At 45.3% G+C, this 19362-nt stretch overlaps 1 protein-coding gene across 1 annotated transcript in view; it reads left to right on the top strand.

The window, feature by feature from the left end:
• Positions 1-574: 574 nt before the first annotated feature.
• LOC142570285 (adipokinetic hormone/corazonin-related peptide receptor variant I-like) overlaps positions 575-19362 on the top strand; it is a 95009-nt gene continuing 76221 nt past the window's right edge. The window contains exon 1 of the mRNA XM_075678680.1: positions 575-1132. Within this exon, the coding sequence (XP_075534795.1) occupies positions 575-1132 (558 nt within the window). The remainder of the gene's footprint in view (positions 1133-19362) is intronic.

The following is a 19362-nucleotide window of genomic DNA, read 5'->3' as shown; positions in this document are numbered from 1 at the left end:
GGGAAAGTGGAAGCCTCTAAGCGACCGGCCCCGCCGTACACCTCTTTGCCAGTCGAGTCTCGGACACCGACCGGCGCGCAACTGCAGAGAGAACTTCTCAGTCAGTTCCCGCGCCTTCTCTGGCTTCCGCTAGCAAGAACCGCCGGAGTAATTGCCGCTCCACTTGCTGCTAAGTTCGCTGTAAAGTTACGGCGGAGGAATTCGAAAATGGGCATCGCATCTCCTTAAGATAACTTCAAAGCAGAAAAAGCAGTTAATTCTGCTGTTACAGTGTGAATGTCCAAAAGTCTCTGCAGGAGCACGTGGAAAACTTCTGGATTGGAAGTCTTCAGCGCGACGAGAACGCTGCGAGAAATGAACTGTCGGTACAGTCGCTCACGCCGAATTGTTGAAGCACTGTCGCCAAGTGAGACTGACGCCAATTTGCTCGCCGATATGCTTACCTCGTCGTGAAATTCCTCGGCGGCATTATTTAAGCGACCGTCGCATCGGAAGTGGGACACTTGCCTCTTCAACTACATCGTCGTGCTCGGGGAGGCTCACTGGCGGCGCTCCATCTTCTGTCACATTCGTCATGTGGCCCCGTGGTACCGGAAGCAACGACACCGTGGGCGACCCCCCGTCGGACGACGGGGGCTACTTCGCCGGCGTTCAGAGCAGCGGGAACATGTCCGCGGCCGCCACCGTAGAAGACGCTCAAGTTGTCGAAGAACTCTCGTTCAGCACGCTGTCTCTGGTGCAGGTAGTCGTGTACTGCGTGCTCTTCGTTGTGGCTGCCGGAGGAAACGTACCCGTGTTCGTCACGTTGCTTCGCAACCGGCATCGCAAATCGCGCATCAAACTCATGATCATGCACCTGGCCATCGCCGACCTGATCGTGACGTTCGTGATGATTCCCGTGGAGGTGATTTGGCGCATCACGGGTCAATGGGTGGCGGGCGACCTTATGTGCAAGCTGATGCAGACGATGCGCGCCTTCGGGCCCTACCTCTCCTCGGCCGTGCTGGTGTGCATCAGCGTGGACCGGTACTTCGCCGTGCTGCACCCGCTCAAGGTGCACGACGCGCACCGCCGCGGGAAGATCATGCTCGGCGTCGCCTGGTACGCCAGCCTGGTGTGCAGCGTGCCGCAGGTAGGTGCTGTTTTGCCACAACAGAAGACGTGCAATTTACCCAGTCAGCGCTTCGGCCTAGAGTCCCACTATACTGTCTCAAGCAGGCCCTGCAACCGCGTGTATTCCAAGCGTGTCAGAGTTGTCGGCGGAATTCTCAATGCTCCAGTGTTCGCGTCCCGTTACGCGATTCAAGAATAAATTATCGCTGATGCACATGAAACACGAATTGATGTTTTGTGATCGTAAGACAATGCTTAAGCCCGACAGGGTTGAGGGAAAGCAGAAGGCCTTGTGGCACTCGCAGCGTATTGCTCATATTGGTAACATAGTTTATTGGCGTTTACGTTCGGTGGACTCAAATGCCACATTATGTCTTTCAATTCGGCGTAGCATATTATTATGCGAACGTTTCCGCTGCACAAAACTACAGTGTATCAAGTTTGTGAAGTTTAGCATTTTACTTCGCACACATTCGCCCATGAACACAGCCACGTCGGCATGAAGACCATGCATCAATGCATTTCATTGTTATTGTGACATGAGGCAAGAAATATTTCCTAAACCATCTTATATCACCCACGCGCGCGTTCTTCAGCAATGGTACGTTCAAATAAACTTGGCTTTCCAGCATTTTATACAGTGTGCTTTTCTAAGACTATACATGTTTTTTTTTTTATTCCAAAGGTAATGAGCGCAGCAGCTGGGGCGTTTTTGCAGACGAGTTCCTAGACGAGCATACTTTGCCGGTAATAACGTAAGCTATATAGACTAATTAACAAGATTCGTTATCTTTTATTAGTGCCTTGGAGGCAGCTGTGTAAATGACATATTCGGAGGCACTGACATTTTCATGCACGCCCATCGTCTAAAGGTGTGGAAAATTGCGCCTAATTCGAGATATTCATCATCAAATTCGAAAGCCCAATTTAGTCAATCGAGGTCGAGCGAGTGACGGTGCGCGTCAGACGGCAATGCCGCGTGAACAAGTGTTGGGCGCAGTCTGAATGATAGCACGTCGCTGCGAACCCTCACCCAGCACGCGGCCGCGCATGTTTGCCAGGCAAAGCGTGCCCAGTCAGCAGCCACCGCAACTGGCCGCTCGGTCTCAAACTTTCTCGCGCTTGGCGTCACGGGGAGTTTCCGAGCGGTATAATAGCGATATATAATTTCTGTACTCCCGGCGCGCTCGATTTCTATATTTGCCTGGATTTACTATAGAAATCAGATAATACATTTCTCGAACTAGGTGATTTTCAAGCTTAGCAAAAAAAAAAAAAGTAGGATGCCTTAAAATATGCCTGCCTTCAACTTCACCACTTTAAAAAAATGTCTGTAAGGCCTCGCTAATAAAAAAAATAATTATAATTTCTGTTTATTAGTTTTCTGAAGCTTACGCTATTAGTGACAAAGTATGCTCACCTCGCCTAGTAACTCCTCTGCAAAAACGCCATGTTCGCTGCGCTTACGGCCTTTTAATAAAAAGATGGTATGGTCTAAAAAAAATCCCCCCATATAGTATTCTGAATCTTCTTTCTTGTGCTTGATGACGAAGGTCTTGCTTTTTAAATAGCGTCAGTACAATGACCATGAAGACTATCTATCTATCTATCTATCTATCTATCTATCTATCTATCTATCTATCTATCTATCTATCTATCTATCTATCTATATATCTATCTATCTATCTATCTATCTATCTATCTATCTATCTATCTATCTATCTATCTATCTATCTAATCTAAGCACAGGAAGAAACAAACATTTTAAGTCTTCCTACGCTGAAATATTGCGTAAAAAAGGCAGCAGAGTTATTGCTTTTTGCAGGAATGATAGCCATCGTTTGAACTTTCCAGCTGGCATAAACTTATGTCACGGCTATTGGCCATTGATGCGGCGGTAGGTCATTGTTGTAACTCCAATATAACGGCCAGCGCCAACCCCTATTGCGACTATAAAGACAAAAATCAGTAGGCGTCCGACTTTTGGATGTCATTCTTACTCAGCTCCCCTCCTTATCACCCACTTGATTCCTCGCTTGCTTGCTTTAATGTATTTTATTCATTGCAGCAAAAGAACGATGCTTCCGTAATGCATTGAACAAAATAAACAGCAACGCTAATGCGCTCAGAGAAGTTTGTCTCGCGCGGAAATGGTTAACTTGTAGTGCGTGCCATGGTACATAAATGAGATTCTGATACTGCTCGAAAGAATGGGTTTTAATTATCTAATTATTGTTTTTGTTACTTCGCACAGTTAGATATCTTCTTGTATTTGTGTACGTTCGTGTGTGTGTTCTGCATGGAGTACAGTTTCTTGCCTTTTCTGTCATACTGCTAAATTTTAAGGCTATCGTGCCACCCTTGAAGTGTTCCTTTGCACGCGAGCTTTTTATCCCTGCTTTCTCTTAAAGTGTTCTCCTAAATTTTGTTTGATAAGTCCCACTTATTTATTGTTCCTGCTTCTGGGGGGCTGTGGAATAAGCACATAGAAATACCACGGGCGTCCTCGCACGAAAAATTCCGTAAGTCGAAATCGGCAGGAATTCGTGCGAAAGAAAAAGAAAAAAGAATAGCAAAGTTCTACGATATCATCTCATATAAACCAGCTCTCTACCCTTCTAATGAGGGAACATTTGCGTGTCCCGTGTTCCATCCGTCCCTATTTTCCCTCTCTATTTCCCGCTTTCATCTTTTATCCGAAAGGTACGAAGGTAAAAAAAAGTGCCACATTGCTGGCCGTGAAGAATCATTCTTTAGATATGAAAACCTTATCAAGCTTACCAGGTGCCTACCTATACTCAGATATGCCTCTAATACCATATTTACGTTAAGGCACTAACTTTTTTTTATTTCTTTATGTTTGCTGTAACAGCCCGTAAAACCTCGAAACAGCATTTCACACGTTCTTCCGTCCTTTCAGTTACATCATCCTTGTAAACGTCATCATCGCTGTCCCCACGTCGTCGTCATGCCACCCTCTTATTCCCTATTAAATGCGGAATGTGAACTGTTTTTGCCACAGATATGGCCGGCTCCCTTAAAACCATAGGTAGGAAAAAATAGCGCATATAAAAGGAAATAATCAAAACATAAAACACTGTCAAAAGTTTATAACAAGATAGCAAAACGCTAACATAGCAAGTGCACGGAGAAAAGAAAATTATGGAGATCCAACGTACATTTCGCCATCTGCGTGATGAGAAGCTTTCGTTAAGCATGTAATGAAATGCTATTAAATTTTACCATTTTATTCCTGCGTCTTTGGCGTAAAGGAAACTGGCGTGGTTCCATGTGCTCTCACGTGGTATGTAATATGACTGCTTTTACATTGGCTTGTATTTCTTCATTTCTTATTTCAAATGTATCACCCACCAAATCATCGTCCTCATCAGCACGCAACAATCATCTCATAGAGTTAACGTTCAAGGCCCAGTTATTTCATTCGAAAACACATGATTTAGCTAAGTGCAAAATGCACCGCTTTAATTTTAAGACAATACTTGTCTAATTCTAAATACTAGGCCTTTATGCCTACATATTTATGTGTCATGGGGTGTGTAAGGCATATGAATGGAATGATTCCAGGAGCAGAATATTAGACAATTACAGAAACAAAAGAATTCCACTTGTCACGTCAAAATATTATCGGTCCTTTATCTAAATCCCTGATACGATAGTTTTTACCATTGTTGCTAACGTAATGATAAAGAAACAGGATCGCTGGAGGTCCTTCAATGCTTTTATGCAAATAGCAAAGGTATACCACCCGTAATACCCGTCTTAGTACGACAGACTTTCAAGGTCTAACCATTTCTTATCAGCCATTTAAGCGCAACGACGTGCTCTTTTACGTACCAACAAGTCCAAGTGGTTTCAATTGGAATGACGCAATAGAACTACGCCCATAAAACTGTGAAGTGTCTGGTTAGTATTTCTCGGCCATTTTACTTCACAACAGAAGAAATGCTTTTTTCATGCAATTGCCTTTAATTCGGGGCTGAATGGACTAGCTGGCGCTAGCAAGATATGTCCGCGCACTTCATGGCCAATCTCCCGTAGTGAGCATTAGTGATAGCATGTAAATAATTATCATAATCTATATGCGGTGATTATATCAAAGAACTAGTCGGAGTTGGTTCGATAGAAGTATACGTACAGTTATGGGCTAATTTTAAATCAAGTCAGCATATTTTTGCCAACACAATTGGGCTGAAATGTCTTGAATACAACCATTTCACCAAGCAGTGTAATCCAGACAGGTGGCTCAGGAGGCATCTTGTACACTTGTCTGCACTGCACAACAATTGTACTGTTTTCTTTTGTCAAAACCAGCAATAAAGAAACAGAAACAAAGTGGTTGTCGAGTAATGCTTACAGCATAAGGCTGCTGTAATAAGGGGACCAATGTTCGATCCCAGGATCGGACATTTGGTTCATCTTTTTATGCGTGAGCTATTTGGCAGGACAGCATTCAGCATTCAGAGCAGCATTCGGCAGCCAAGGTCAGGCATGTCCGAGAAGGCTCGCCAATAAAGCTTTGCTTAAAATTCAGCAGAACCCATCTCACGACGACTGTTAACGGTAATGCGTCTAGCATTAAATCAATGTAGGCAACGCAACGTACTGCCACCATCGAAACGAGTTATGTATGACACGTGTACTGCAGCTCTATTCCTCTTTCGCGCTTTGATGGATGGCTGGATAGATGATATGAGCGTCCCCTTTGAAATGGAGCCGCGGTTTTCGCCACCAAGCTCTTGTTAGTATATTGCCTAATATCCAACATATGTCTAAAAAAATGAATTCCCATCACCAAACTTTCTGAACTCCTATTCAGAACTTTGCTTTTGTACGCCTCCGTTGTTTGTCGTTTCCCTACTTCCACCAATCGTCCGATCACCTTCCTTAGAACACACGGTGCCATCTAGCTCCATCGCCGTGAAGCCTGCGCACGGACTGTAAAACACATGGTGCGCCAACGGGTGCAAACGTCGAGAAACGCGTCATGCGGCAACCGGGCTGCTCGCTCGCGCTTCTTTCTGGACACGCTGCGCCACCCAGTGGCAGTGTTGAGAACTCCGCGCGTGACCTCCGATACGAGAAGCTTGGCGCGTCGGTGCCCGCGAACGCTGAGAATTGTTCCCTTGCTTGGGGCACGCTCAGTGGTACATACTCAGAGACCCAAGTTAGCGAGAGGTTCATTGAACAGCGGCACATACGCAGTGCATTCAAGGCGCAGCCTAGACCACTGCTCGGGCCCGGGCCGTCCAAAGCGTTTTTCGGTGGGGCCCAGGCCGGGCCCAGGCCAGGCCAGCTCATTAAAGGGTCTAAGTCGTGCTTTCAAGCACACGCGAACATTGTGCATTGCATAGTCCAAGGCATCCTGTGCCAAGCTGAAGTTACACGTGAAAAGAGCTGGCTCTTAGTATACCTTAAGGAAGGAAAATAGAAAAACAGGGTAAGTTCTAAGTTCTTTCTTTTCCCATAAAATGAGCATGGTTTCCGCACAAGAAAAGATAAATTACGCAGAAAAGCGCTCTTCAAACAATTTTCCTCTTGCCGCTTTTGCGATTGCAATATTAGAACCGTCACTACTATTATATTATTTTAGGGCTAATGCAAGGGGCGTCTCTTTCTACTTGTGCATTTATTTATGCTTTATGATCGGGAATTCGGCTGTTTATATATATATATATATATATATATATATATACCAGAAGAAAAGCAGTTCTGGATCCGGGTAAATATGATGATTCTGATGAAGGCCGGACCCCGGCCGTAACGTCAATAAACCGCTTCATACGCGCGTCTACTTCACTGTGTATACATATATATATATATATATAAATATATATATATATATATATATATATATATATATATATATATATATATATATATATATATATATATATATATATATATTCGCATCCTGAATAACATCATAGGACCAATTCGTGCAAAGCACTTAAATTCAGGCGCACCAGAGGAAGAATGACAGCACAGGCAGTGGGCCCAATCACTGATGTGCCCATGGGAGAAACAAACGTTTCGGTCGTTTCTTGATTATACACTGCAGCTGATTGGACCCGAGAAGGTGAGACTGACACAGACAGTAAAATCTGTGCGCAATTATATATATATATATATATATATATATATAGACGCGGGCCTTAGCTAATGCGCGGACCCGGGCACGGCTCAGGCTTCGTATCAGATGCTCGGGTTGGTGGGCTTGGGCGTCGTAAAGTGGACCCGAGCCGGGCTCGGCCCACAACATCAGACCAGTGCAGTGCTCTAGCACAGTGTACTAAAAACGATTACGCTTCTTGGTAATGCGATCTTTGAGAACAACTGCTACCTTACGTCAACAAAAGACAACCGCATACAGAGCGCGCAGTGCCGAACGGAGGCGGTTCCGTGTTTCGGATTGAGCAGCACACACCGCGATCCTCCTCTATCGAGCTGGCGCTCCGGCGACGCGCCATCGCGCCATCTTATAGTGGGTCGCCGCTGCGGAGAGGGTGGAGGGAGATTATCAATTATTACTTAATGTTTCTTCTGGGGTAACATGAGAAAACGGGTGGAGTACAGGGGTATTGAGTAGAGGTCACACACTCATTCACTCACAGACAGACCTCACTGTAGGAGCACATGGTTGGGGTGGGAAGTAGAAGAGGACGAAATGCTATAACTGTCTTTCGAGTAACCATAACGACACTGTGCCAGGTAAGGGGAGGTATAGGGCAAGAGTGGAGGCGGGAGAAGGACAGCCAGGAGCAAACACTGCCAGAGGCGACAAGTGCCACGGAAGAACGCGCCCCGCAAAAGGTGAAGCATGAGACATGGCTGAGAGCCGTGCAGCAACGCGACGCGGAGACGGAGGAACGAGAAGCCGTGGATCACGCGCGAGGCGACAGGCCGTGCCCGCTGCCGACACATCGGCAGTGTCGCGACAGCCAGAGAAAGGACAGCGAGGGCGGAGTGGACGGTAGAGGTGAGAGTCACTGCAACAGCGCTGCGCGAAGGAAGGGGGCGACAGGATAGGCGAGAACATGTGATCCGGTTTCAGAAAAGGAGCGAAGAGAGCAGGGCTCGCGCCAACACGAGAGATGGCGCCAAGAGCACGCTTAGCTAAACCAGCGCGCGGATAATGCGATGGCGACGCGAAACGTGGGAATGGGCGGCAAAGAGTTGCGCTCTGAAACGGACAGCACAGGCAGTAGGCGCAATCACTGATGTGCCCCTGGGAGAAACAAAGATTTCGGTCTTTTATTGATTACACACTGCAGCTTATTGGACCCGAAAAGGTGAGGCTGACATAGATACTAAAATCTGTAGGTAACGCGAATATTATGCATTGCATGGTCCAAGGCATTCTGTGCTAAACAGAAGTGACACGTGGAAAGAGCTCGCTCTTAGTATACCTTAAGCAAGGAGAATAGAAGAACAGATGAAGTTCTAATTTCTTTCTTTTCCGACAAAATGAACATTTTTTCAGTACTCCGTACTGAAACGTTCATCTCAACAAAGTCTCTAAGAAAACCCCAAGAGACATCTTGCAGATGCCCAACCGCCGATGCCACAACCAGGTCGGGAACGTATTGGACGAGTCGAAGCGGTAACATCTCTCACAAGAATGAATGCTGAGCGCTATGCAGGAAAAATAGGTGGAAGAATAGCTGGCAGGGATTAGATGCGATGCACCTTTTTATAGCGCCCATCCTTGAGATGTGGATACCAAGATGTGCTCAAACACGTCCGTCGAATACATTTGCCACCAGGCGTTAAGTTGTTTTTCTTGAAACTGCGCGCAGCAACTAACCCACTTAAGACATGGTTACAGGCGAGAGGTTGCAATGTCCCATGGTGAACAAATTGCAGGATTTATCCTTGTGGAGACTATAGTACATTGCTTCATAGGCTGTAGGGATGCTATCTTTTTTTCTGTGACGTCCTTCAAAGAACCCTGACGAAGCATGTTGACGTAAGACCATTCTCACTTCCGTTTTTGCTTTTCAACATTTCCGAAGTAAATATGACATGTTTATACTATTTGGCCTACATATTGTCTGAAGAATAGGATGTGCCATAAGCGTGCAGAAACATCGCGATTAACCGAATCGATGTTTCGGGAAACGGTGCCCTATGTACGTAGTGTTTACCAGGCTCAGCTGTAGTGGATGTGTTTGTTAGGTGCATGTGTCTGTTTGCTGAGTATCAACAATGTGTGTGCTTAAAACTTGTTGCTTGTAAAGAGTACTACTGTATCGTTTTTCTATGCAGTAAAAGGAGAAGAAAACAAAAATAAGTTTGTGGCCTAATGGCTAGAGCATCATGCCGATGTGCTGGAGGACCGTGGTTCGATCCCTCCATCGGGCACGTAATTCAGTTTATTTATTTATCTTACACACCCAGTGAGCCCAATTGGTCCGACCGTTGGTTTCGAACCCGATCGCTTCAGCACAGCAGCCCGATGCTTTATCCATTTAACCACAGTTTACCTTGCGACGCAAGTTGTGAGCTATTCGGCAAGACAGCACCACCGCAGAGCCAAGCAGCCACGGTCATGAAAGTCCGGAAGGGTTCGCAAAGAACGCTCCATGTGAAAAAAAAAATTTAAAAAGAATGAGGAACAGCACAGATAGTGCAATTACCAAAAGTTGTTAGAGCCGACATACGAGCCTTTCTTTTAGTGGAAATGAAATAGGAAAAAGTCGGTCTTTTCTTTCGTTTTCATTCGTAACTTTGCTGTAACATCCTTTGGTATCACGATTTCTAATTTTTCTTTCTTACAAATTTAATTTTCGTAGGAACACTCTGCGATGTCAAAGCATGACACAAGGCAGACTCGTTTGTGCGCAGCGCGTGATTGTCTTGGCTGTCGAGCGATAAAAAGCCAGCTAACATTTCGTGGAAGTCATGGCCGTCGTAACAAAACGCCAATAAAACTTTACGGTTGCAACTTCCTCTCTTTTCTTTTTCTTTTGCTCGGGTAAAATGCATTGAAACCTGAAGCATCGTTTCTTTCTAGAAAGACGTGCGTCCTTTCTAGACGGGCTAGTTTTAAATAAGCGAAAGAAAAAACAGCAGCTACGTATCGCTGATGCAAGTGCTTGTGAAAGAGCGCACCGCAACGGCCAACAGCTCCTGACGATTGCGTAGAGTACGTAGATTGCGTAGAGTACAGTTGGTGCTCCTATAAAGAATGCCCACGCACACTCGAGCGCAAACACATGAGAGACCGGTGGCTAGAGGTTTGTGTCCCCAGACGTGCCAAGCCATGATGACACCCGTGAAAGGGCAGCTGGGGTCCTCCGATTAGCCGTCAACGGTGGCCGACCGGCTGCGACCACTGTCGTTAGCAACCGCTCTGCTTTCCTTCTAAATATGTCACCACTTATTTTAGCAGAGTATGATTTCTTGAGTGCATGCTCTCAAATGCAGCTTTCTAAGCTACGGGTACCTATGTACACGAAGCATTTCGGGGCGCAGGTGGACACGCAATTTTTTTCTTTAGTTATAAAGAAAATTCGGTTGCCTACTCAAACGCCGATTTTCCCATTACTGGGGCAACCGCAATCCATCTGGATACTGCCACATTCTAAGCCAACTTCATTTTTTTTTAAAGTGAAGTACATAAGACACCGCTGCTGTTCTCATTCTTTATTACATATAGGCTGATATACAAACACGTCTATATATTCTTCTATAATATCCTAGTATATCGAAGAACAGGAACGCTATAGTGGCCCAGCCTCTCCAGTGCTTTGCTCAGGGAACGCCGCTCGTGCTGAGAGTCCGTGCCCTGCTCTCACGGTTGGCACAAACACTCGTGACTACAAGGGGTGAGCCTACAATTACAAGTGGTGGAGAGTGCTTCGGCCCACACCGTCAAATCTGGAACTTCGATCCCGTACCCTACGCTCAACCATACCTGAAGCCACATCCTAGCAAACACTTCCCTACTCCATCCCAGCAAGCGCCTCCTTAGTCAGTCATGTGCTCTGGTGTGCATCGTTACAGGAACCCTGCCATTTTCAGCTGCGTGAATGAAACCGACGTGAAGGACTGGCTGATTACGTATTTCTCTATAGCATTATAGACGGACTTCACCCACTTTGGAGGTATTTAGCAGAAAAGAACTCCAGGTGTGTTGAGCGTACTAGAGCGCGCCACAGTGTGCACGAAATGGCTAATTTGTAAGGCATACGAGGTACAGAAATGTCACCTCAATAAATGAGAGCGTTAAAGGCCACCAATGACGCACGCGAGCAGCTGTGGAGAAGTGTACAGCGCGTCGGAAACGGGCCGAGTCTTGAAATAGTTCAGTTATAAACTGGCCCGCCGTCACGCTATGCTCTGCCCAGTAATCACTATACAGCAAATTACGGCGCAAGAAATGATCACTTTTACAGCATTTAAATATTCACTTCAATACTGATTCCAGCACGAGTGTTGGATCTGACATTTTCGTACCGACAAAACAATGTATACCTCTCAAATTTATAAAATTGTTATCGCAGGCTTTGACAATTAGCCGTTAGTAAATCTTGCTCGAATTTTAGTCTCGGGAGATTGTAGTATGCAGAACAAGCTGATGTTGTACTAAACGATGTTTTAAAATGTCCCTCATTGCTATAGTTATTGCAAAACGGAGTCATAAATTGCAGTGTAGCCCCACCTTTTTCTGCGCGACCTGATCATTGGTGAGAATCTCCATTTACATTTTTTACTACTGCTTCAAGTACATAGTAGACAGCGGAATGCCATTTTCGATGATGTATACGCGCCGCAGATGCTTCATAACGGTAACAGTATACTAAAGTATAATGGTATAATGAGATGAAAAATAAGCGGGGTGGGGGGTGGAGAACATGACACGATGAAAGCACTGCCCATCCGGTATGGTACGGTATGATAAAATTTATTGAAGCCCTGAAGATCAACCATTAGGTGGACGCAGGTGGCCCCCACGTCGGGACATTAAGCTTTAATCTTACCGCCGTATCGTGGGCCTTCTGGACGGCCTGTACTCGATCTGAAGGAACTGCACTGTGAAGGGCTCGTCACCACCAGACTCTTTCCATGTCACAGTCTGTGAAAGACACAGGACACTGCCAAAGCATATGATCCAGAGTAATGACGCTATTACACTTCTCGCAATTGATTGGTACCTCTCTTTTTGAATATAGGTTGGTAATAACGTTTGGACTCGGATAAATTCTTGTCCGCAACAATCTCAGAGTCACCGCTTGAGCTCTGTTGAGCTTGGCGTGTGGCACTCGGAATTCTGTTCATGTAGTAATGCTTCGTGATTTCGTTATATGTAAGTAATTGGTCCTTTTTCTCCTCCTGCATATTATTGTGGTCCTGGTCGCGTAGTGCACGGATAGTAAGTTCTCGTGCAGCTGCGTTAGCCATCCCGTTTAAATTCTTCCGAGATGGATCGACAGACCCCATATTTCCAGGAAACCAGCGGATTTCGATTCCTTGGCTGTCCATCTCACCGATCAGCTGGGCAGCCCTTTTGGTCACCAACCCTTTGGTAAAGTGTCTAATAGCCATCTTGGAGTCACTGTAAACTCGCGTCGACTTATTATTTCTTAAAGCCAATGATATCGCTACTTGTTCTGCGACTGTCGTGTCTTCAGTCATGATTGGAATAGCATCCCGAGTGAGTCCATCTCCATCTACTACAACTGCAGTAAAGGCTTTCTTTCCTCTGACCCATGCAGTACCTACAAAAGTCGCATGTGCTTTGTCGTGTTCTATCTCTTGCAGAAGAGCTTTGGCCCTTGTCTTTCTTTTGTCCAGGTTGTGCACCGGGTGCATACTTCTGGGGAAAGGAGTCGTCTTGATTATCTCTCTTATGCTATCTTTTAGTTCTGCTGTGTCTTCACCTTAAATTTTGGATTTAGTTGGGTACCACCTTACCTGTTCAAGTATTTCTCTACCTGACCTTGTTCCAGGGACTCTCTCTCTGCGGGCAATTTGCTCAGCTTCAATTATATCGTCTATTGCGTTGTGTAGCCCCAGTTTCATTTAATTATCATCCGGCGTATTAGCCGGTAACCCCACTATTGTTTTGACAAGCCTTTTAATTAATCTGTTCAACTTGTTTAGCACTGTCTGTGTTTAACCGGGCATCCTAACTACATATGAGAAGTGGCACAAGGCGAAAGCGCGGAACAGTCTCATTGCGCTCTCCTCCCCCAATCCTCTGCATCTGTTAGTGATTCTTCTTAGCAATCTTATTACTTCCTCAGACCTGCTTGTGATGTGTTGTATTGGTCTTCCGTTTGCCCCGTTTGCCTCCAGGAATAACCTTAGAACTCTAATGGATTCTGCTTGCCTAATAGATTTGCCGGCTTTCGTGGTTAATACTAACCTGGTTCTACCTCGGGAACACATTCCTTCGGTGTTCTGCTCCTTCTCCTGTTATTGAGTACTCGGATTTGGGACTTATCAGCACAGCATTAGGGTCCCATGTCTTCTAAAATGGACTCTACCTCATAAATTCTCTTTGAAGTCTGCTTTCCGCCTGTCCCATACTTCCTTCAGCGGTCAATATAGTCACATCGTCTGCATAATAGTAAAGTGAATGCCCTCTATCCCTTTTAATGCCTTTGCCCCTTTTGACATGGCCCGGGTGAAAAGCATAAGAGACAATACTGACCCTTGTGGTGTCCCTCTGTCACCGAGATCCATCTTTGATTTAATTTCCTCGAGACTAAGGTGGGCTGAGAGATCGCCAAGATAAGGGCTAACGACTTCATAGAATTTTCTGCCCAATCCTAGTTTGGAAATGACCTCAAGTATTGCTCTATGCTTAATTCTGTCAAAAGATTTTTCGGCATCCAACCCCAAGAGAGCTCGAATGTTCTTTGGTTTGGCTAAGATCAGTTGATGTTTGATCAACATCATGGCTTCTTTTATGTACAAGCCTGTTCTGAAACCAATCAGATTATACGGTAGGATGTCATTTTCCCCCACATATTTCGTTAACCTGTTCAATATGGCATGCTCCATCGCCTCCCCTAGACATGATGTTAACGAAATTGGCCTGAGGTTATTCAAGTTGAGTTGTTTGCCCGGCTTTGGTATTAAGGTAGTACTGGTCGTCCTCCACTCTTCTAGGGTATACCCCATCTTTCCATAATTCACTAATGTATGCGGTAAGATATTTTATTGAGTCGTCGTCCCAATTCTTAAACAATCTGTTAGAGATGCCATCCGGACCCGCTGCTGACCTACTATTCAAATCATACAGTGCCGTGCCTACTTCGCTTTCCGTGAATTGGGATAACTTACTGGCTGGTCCCCATCCATGAGAGGCAAGTATCTAGCTTCCAATCGCTCCATTATGCTCTCTTCGCTTGCAATCTGACTTTCCTGGTGTACCAGCTTCGCCACTGCCGTACGTCTGTTCGATTTAGTGCCTTTTTGATTGAGCCGATGCCTGAGCAGATTCCAATTGCATCCACGTTTTATCATTCCGTCTACAGATTTACACACCTCATCCCATTCTTGTTTCTGCAAATATCGCGCGTGCTCCTCGATATCCCTATTGAGCTGAGAAATTCCTTCCCTAAGTCTTCGGTTTAAGCGTTGTGATTTCCATCTTTGTAAAATCGATTGATTGGCTTCAATCAAATGCGCCAATCTACTGACAATTTGTTCGACCTCTTCCTCTATAGCCTTAGTTGCTGTAATCAAGTCGTCCCTAAGCAGAGTCACCCATTATGGCAGTCTGATGTGCCTTTTCCTATCTACTTCTGCTCTGTCTTTCCTGATTTTTCTGAATTGGTCCCAGTCTATGTGAGTGAAATGCTTTACCTCCAGCCCCATCGTTCGCACGATTATGTGTAATATATAATGGATGCTCCCAAGATTCGCGCCAGAGTTGATCCAGTTTACCCTGGGTAATTTGGAAATGAAGGATAAGTCCGGGGTAGTGTCCCTACACGTGGAAATGCCACACCTATTAGGATAGGCTGGGTCTGTGATAAGAGAGAGGCCTGTATCCGTGGCGAGATGCCAGATTCCTATCCCGTTCTTAGTACTCTTAGTTCTTAGTTGAAGTCTCCTCCTGTTATAAAATGTGTATTTTTGGCTACCCCCTTGGTCTTATTACAAATTGCTCTGTAGTTGTATCTCATCTCTCTGGGACTGCTATATATGTTGAGGCAGAACAAGCTTAGCGCTTTACCTATGTTCCTTTTTAGGACCATTTCTATCAACATGTATTGAATTTTACTCGGCCCTAATTTTAAATCATGCTCTCTGTAGGTAATTTTCTTGTCAACAATTAGGGCGGCGATTCCTCTGCCTGGTTCAGTGCCTTTGCAGACCGAGTTAAAGCCGGACAGCCCGACCTCCTCCGCTAGAGTTTCCTACAGCATTATTAATTTCGGCCTATTTTCAACCGTATTGATTATCTGTGCTAGAGATGCTCTCTTTTTTGAAATATTTTACAATTCCACTGCTACACACTTAGTCTCTTGCTGCTATCCATTATTATTGCCGTTACCCCCTGACTTGCTGCCCCCTGTCACTGCTCTCTTGACTGTACCACCTACCGCTCCTGGCAGTGTTCTAGAGCTTTCGGCTTCGGAGGGCATATATTCCTCATCCTCTCCTTGGGCCTCCAGCCTTTTCAGCCTTTTCTCGGCTATTCCACTTCTATGTTTTGTACACCTTCAGGTTAAGGCGGTCTACCGTGCCCTTTAGGTCTCTAATCGCAGTCCTAATCTCCTCCAGAACCGAGCCCATCAGTTTCACCTCTGAGACTGCAGCTCTCTTTTTGGGCGCCGGTGTGCCTTCTTGCTCCTAGCTGTTAATTCTACTCCCCGGCTTAGCTATTGCCACACTGTTGCTTTCTGCCCTCAACTCTTTGTTTATTTCCTGCATCTGCTTCTTAAGTTCTTCATTTGCTCTCTTTAGTGATATAACCTCTCTGATCAGCTGTTCTACTCTGGCATCATTGCTTTGTTCCTGCGAGGCTATTGCACCTGTCACTTTAACAGTACCTTTTACTTTCTCGGCCCAGTTCGCTCCTGGCTCCTTTTTCTTGTTTATCTTCAGCGCCTGCTCCTAGAAGCGTACCTGCGCCTCCCGAGACCTGCAAGGGCTTCCTCCCCTCGATGTTGAACACTGTCTTGATCTTTTTTATTATTGTTCATGTACCCAAAAGGCCCATTTACATGCATTACATAGGGGGTTAGATAACGTTACATAACATATTGCGGTGAATAAATAATGCAAACGAGCGCCATTTTCTGAGAACAGAACTTGATAAAACATACTGAAAGCTACACTGCAAACACTGAGAACATACTGGAAAAAGGAGAACTAAAATGGTAGTGGCAACAATCTAGAATACAATTCTAAGCAGTCGGCACAATACAATTCTAATAGTCGGCGCACAAAAAACACTTCAGTCTGCTAACAAAAGCGTCCTGGTTATTGACAGAAACGATTTCCGCAGGCAGCTTATTCCAATGGTAAATGGCAAGGAACAATGGTGAATGACGCATAAGCTTGCTACGTGCGATCTTTGGTTGTACTTTAATACCGTGGTCTAATCGGGGAAAGATGCGATGGGCCGGTTTGACATGAGATTCTGTGAATGACGTAGGATTGTAATAAAGTCGGTGAAAGTGAGATAACAGGGTAGCAAGTCTTCGCGTCTCCAGTGAACATAAATTTAGACGCGATTAGACATGAGTAATGCTGGAGTAGCGAGAGTACTTCCTTGTGATAAACCTAGTGGCCTTATTCTGCAATGATCGAGTTTCCCTGCAAGGTATGCTTCATATGGGTTCCAGATGATGGCGGCGTATTCTAGTTGCGATCTGGCTAAAGTTGTGTATGCTAGTAGTTTGGTTTCCTAATTTGTGGAATGTAAGTGACGCCTAATGAAACCCAGGGTCTTCGACGCTTTGGCCGTGAAGTCATCAATGTGTTTATGCTATGTCGTGTCTGCAGAAATATGAACGCTTAAGTATTTTACTGGCAGCAACTTTCTCAATGGCCACATTATTGATAGAATAAAAGGAGGACAGAGTGAGTTTAGTTGTGGTAAATTTTACAGCGTTTTTTTTGGAAACATTAATCTCCATCTACCATTGTTCACACCACTTAGCTATTTTGTCAAGATCGGACTGCAAGGCATTAGTACCAGAAGAGTCAGTCATCTTTCTGTAGATAACAGTCATCTGCAAACAGTCTAAAAGTAGAAGTTAGGTTGCTGCTTACGTCATTAATATAAATAAGGAAGAGAACAGGCCCAAGCACAGAACCTTGCGGCATACCAGATTTTACAAGCGTTAGTGTAGAACAAGATCCATTGGCAGAAACAAATTAGCGTCGGTCAGTTAAAACATTAATGATCCAGTTCAGAACATTCCTGTTTATATTAAGATTTCCACGTTTCATTTTAAGATGATGATGATGTTTTGACGTGCTTCTTGAGCGTGAGCGCCTTCCGGCGCCCGGAGGGGTTTTTCTTTGTCCGTTGAGCCGATTCCATTTCGGTCTCCACTATGGAGCGTTGTCTTCTTTGTACTCTTACTACATATGGTATTTGGTACCGCTGCTTGCAAGCCTTGTCATCTGTGGGGTGATCTTCACCGCAGTATTTGCAGTCAGCAGAGAAGATATGATCTTCCCCTGGGTCTTGCATACCACATCCCCTGCACTGCATAACCACTGGTGTGGGGCAAACGTCTGATCTGTGTCCAATTCTTCCACATGCGCAAGATACGTCAAATAGCTTCCTGTACAGATAGCACCTCACGAGGGTTGACCCATATTTGATGAAATTGGGCACCCTGAATCTGCGCAAAAAGCACAATAGCCGAGCCTGTAGCTTTGATACGCTCTGCAGCCAACGTCTTTGGGTTGTATTCATGCACAATATTTTTGTGATCACACTTTGTCTGTCATTGAGGTTCATTCTTCTAATAACCCCCTTGCACGTAGAGCATGGGGCCGTTTTATAAGCACTCACTTCATATTCCTCCTTCATGACCGTACTAGACTTAATTCTCACATACCTTTCGACGTGATCAGAGTCCAGTGTACTAACCAGCATGATATTCTGTATAAAGTTATGGCAGATGAATTCTTCCTTCGCTTGGTCTGCTGTAAGTTCGGCCGCTCGACGATCGCTTCTCCAATAGCTGTGCTAACCTTCTTCAGGTTGAGGCCTTCCCGAGGCCTAACGACGATTTTCCTGTGCTCCTCCGGCAGCTTCGGTATCCTTGACGCTTTCACAATCCGGCGCTTTGCTTGTCGGCCCCGGCAGCACTTTTGTTGGCGATCTCCTTTCCTTCTATTTTTGGGTCTAATTGGCAGTTCTGCCTGCTCCCCAGGTCTTCTTTGCAGATGCAATCTTCGGTTGGTGACCACCTACCAACCAATTCTTTGTCTCGGAAGAGAGTTCGTCGTCCATACGTGTATCAGCCATGCCGGCTTGGCAGGCTCGCTAGACCTACATGGCGTTAGGTCCAGCGGAGTGCTTATGTGCGATGCACAGGAAAGAGGTGATAAAAGTAAGAAAATGCTGGCCCACGTTGTCCAAAGGTACCCACCGATTCGCGTTGACCTCACAAATCCGACGGTGTGCTTGAATCGTTCAAGAAAGACGGAACCGATGCAGGGCAGGTCGGCTATCTTTTGCTTCTTGTTGTTTTTGTTTTTGTAGCCTGTCACACGTGTCGCCCCTACCCACGATGGGGGATTGGCCATGAAATGGGTGGATTATGCCAAACTAATATGGAGCATGAATTTCGTAATATCTATGCGATTAGCATTGAATAGCGTAGAATTACCTGTTAAAATAAAATCAGGAAGGTCACATCGAATGAGCAATAATTAATTTAAAAGTTAAAAAAATAATTTAGCAGGGCATTGGTTCGATTCTGTAAGGAATGTTTGGACGATGAAGCAAGCATCCCTATGGCATAATCCGAAAGTGGACGTTCTGAACGAAAGAATAGCAGGTTCTGTCAGGTCCAGGCCAATTCTTCGAAAAGGTATTTCCAAAAATCTTTTTCTTGCCGCAGTGAAGCGGCGACAAGATAGAAGAAAGTGCTGTATCGTCTCCTCCTCATTATAACATGAACAGAGGGGGGAGGGAACCAAACCCGACCTCGGTAAGTAGAAATTCAGGGAGGGAATGCGGCAACGTAATTTGGTGAGAGACCTCAAGCATCTTTGTGTAACAGGATTTGCTACGCCAGG

This window comes from Dermacentor variabilis, chromosome 2 (genome assembly GCF_050947875.1).
Source record: "Dermacentor variabilis isolate Ectoservices chromosome 2, ASM5094787v1, whole genome shotgun sequence".
In the NCBI taxonomy this organism is placed as follows: Eukaryota; Metazoa; Arthropoda; class Arachnida; order Ixodida; family Ixodidae; genus Dermacentor; species Dermacentor variabilis.
Note: the sequence above shows the minus strand (reverse complement) of the source record. Positions and strands in the feature narration are given on the sequence as shown.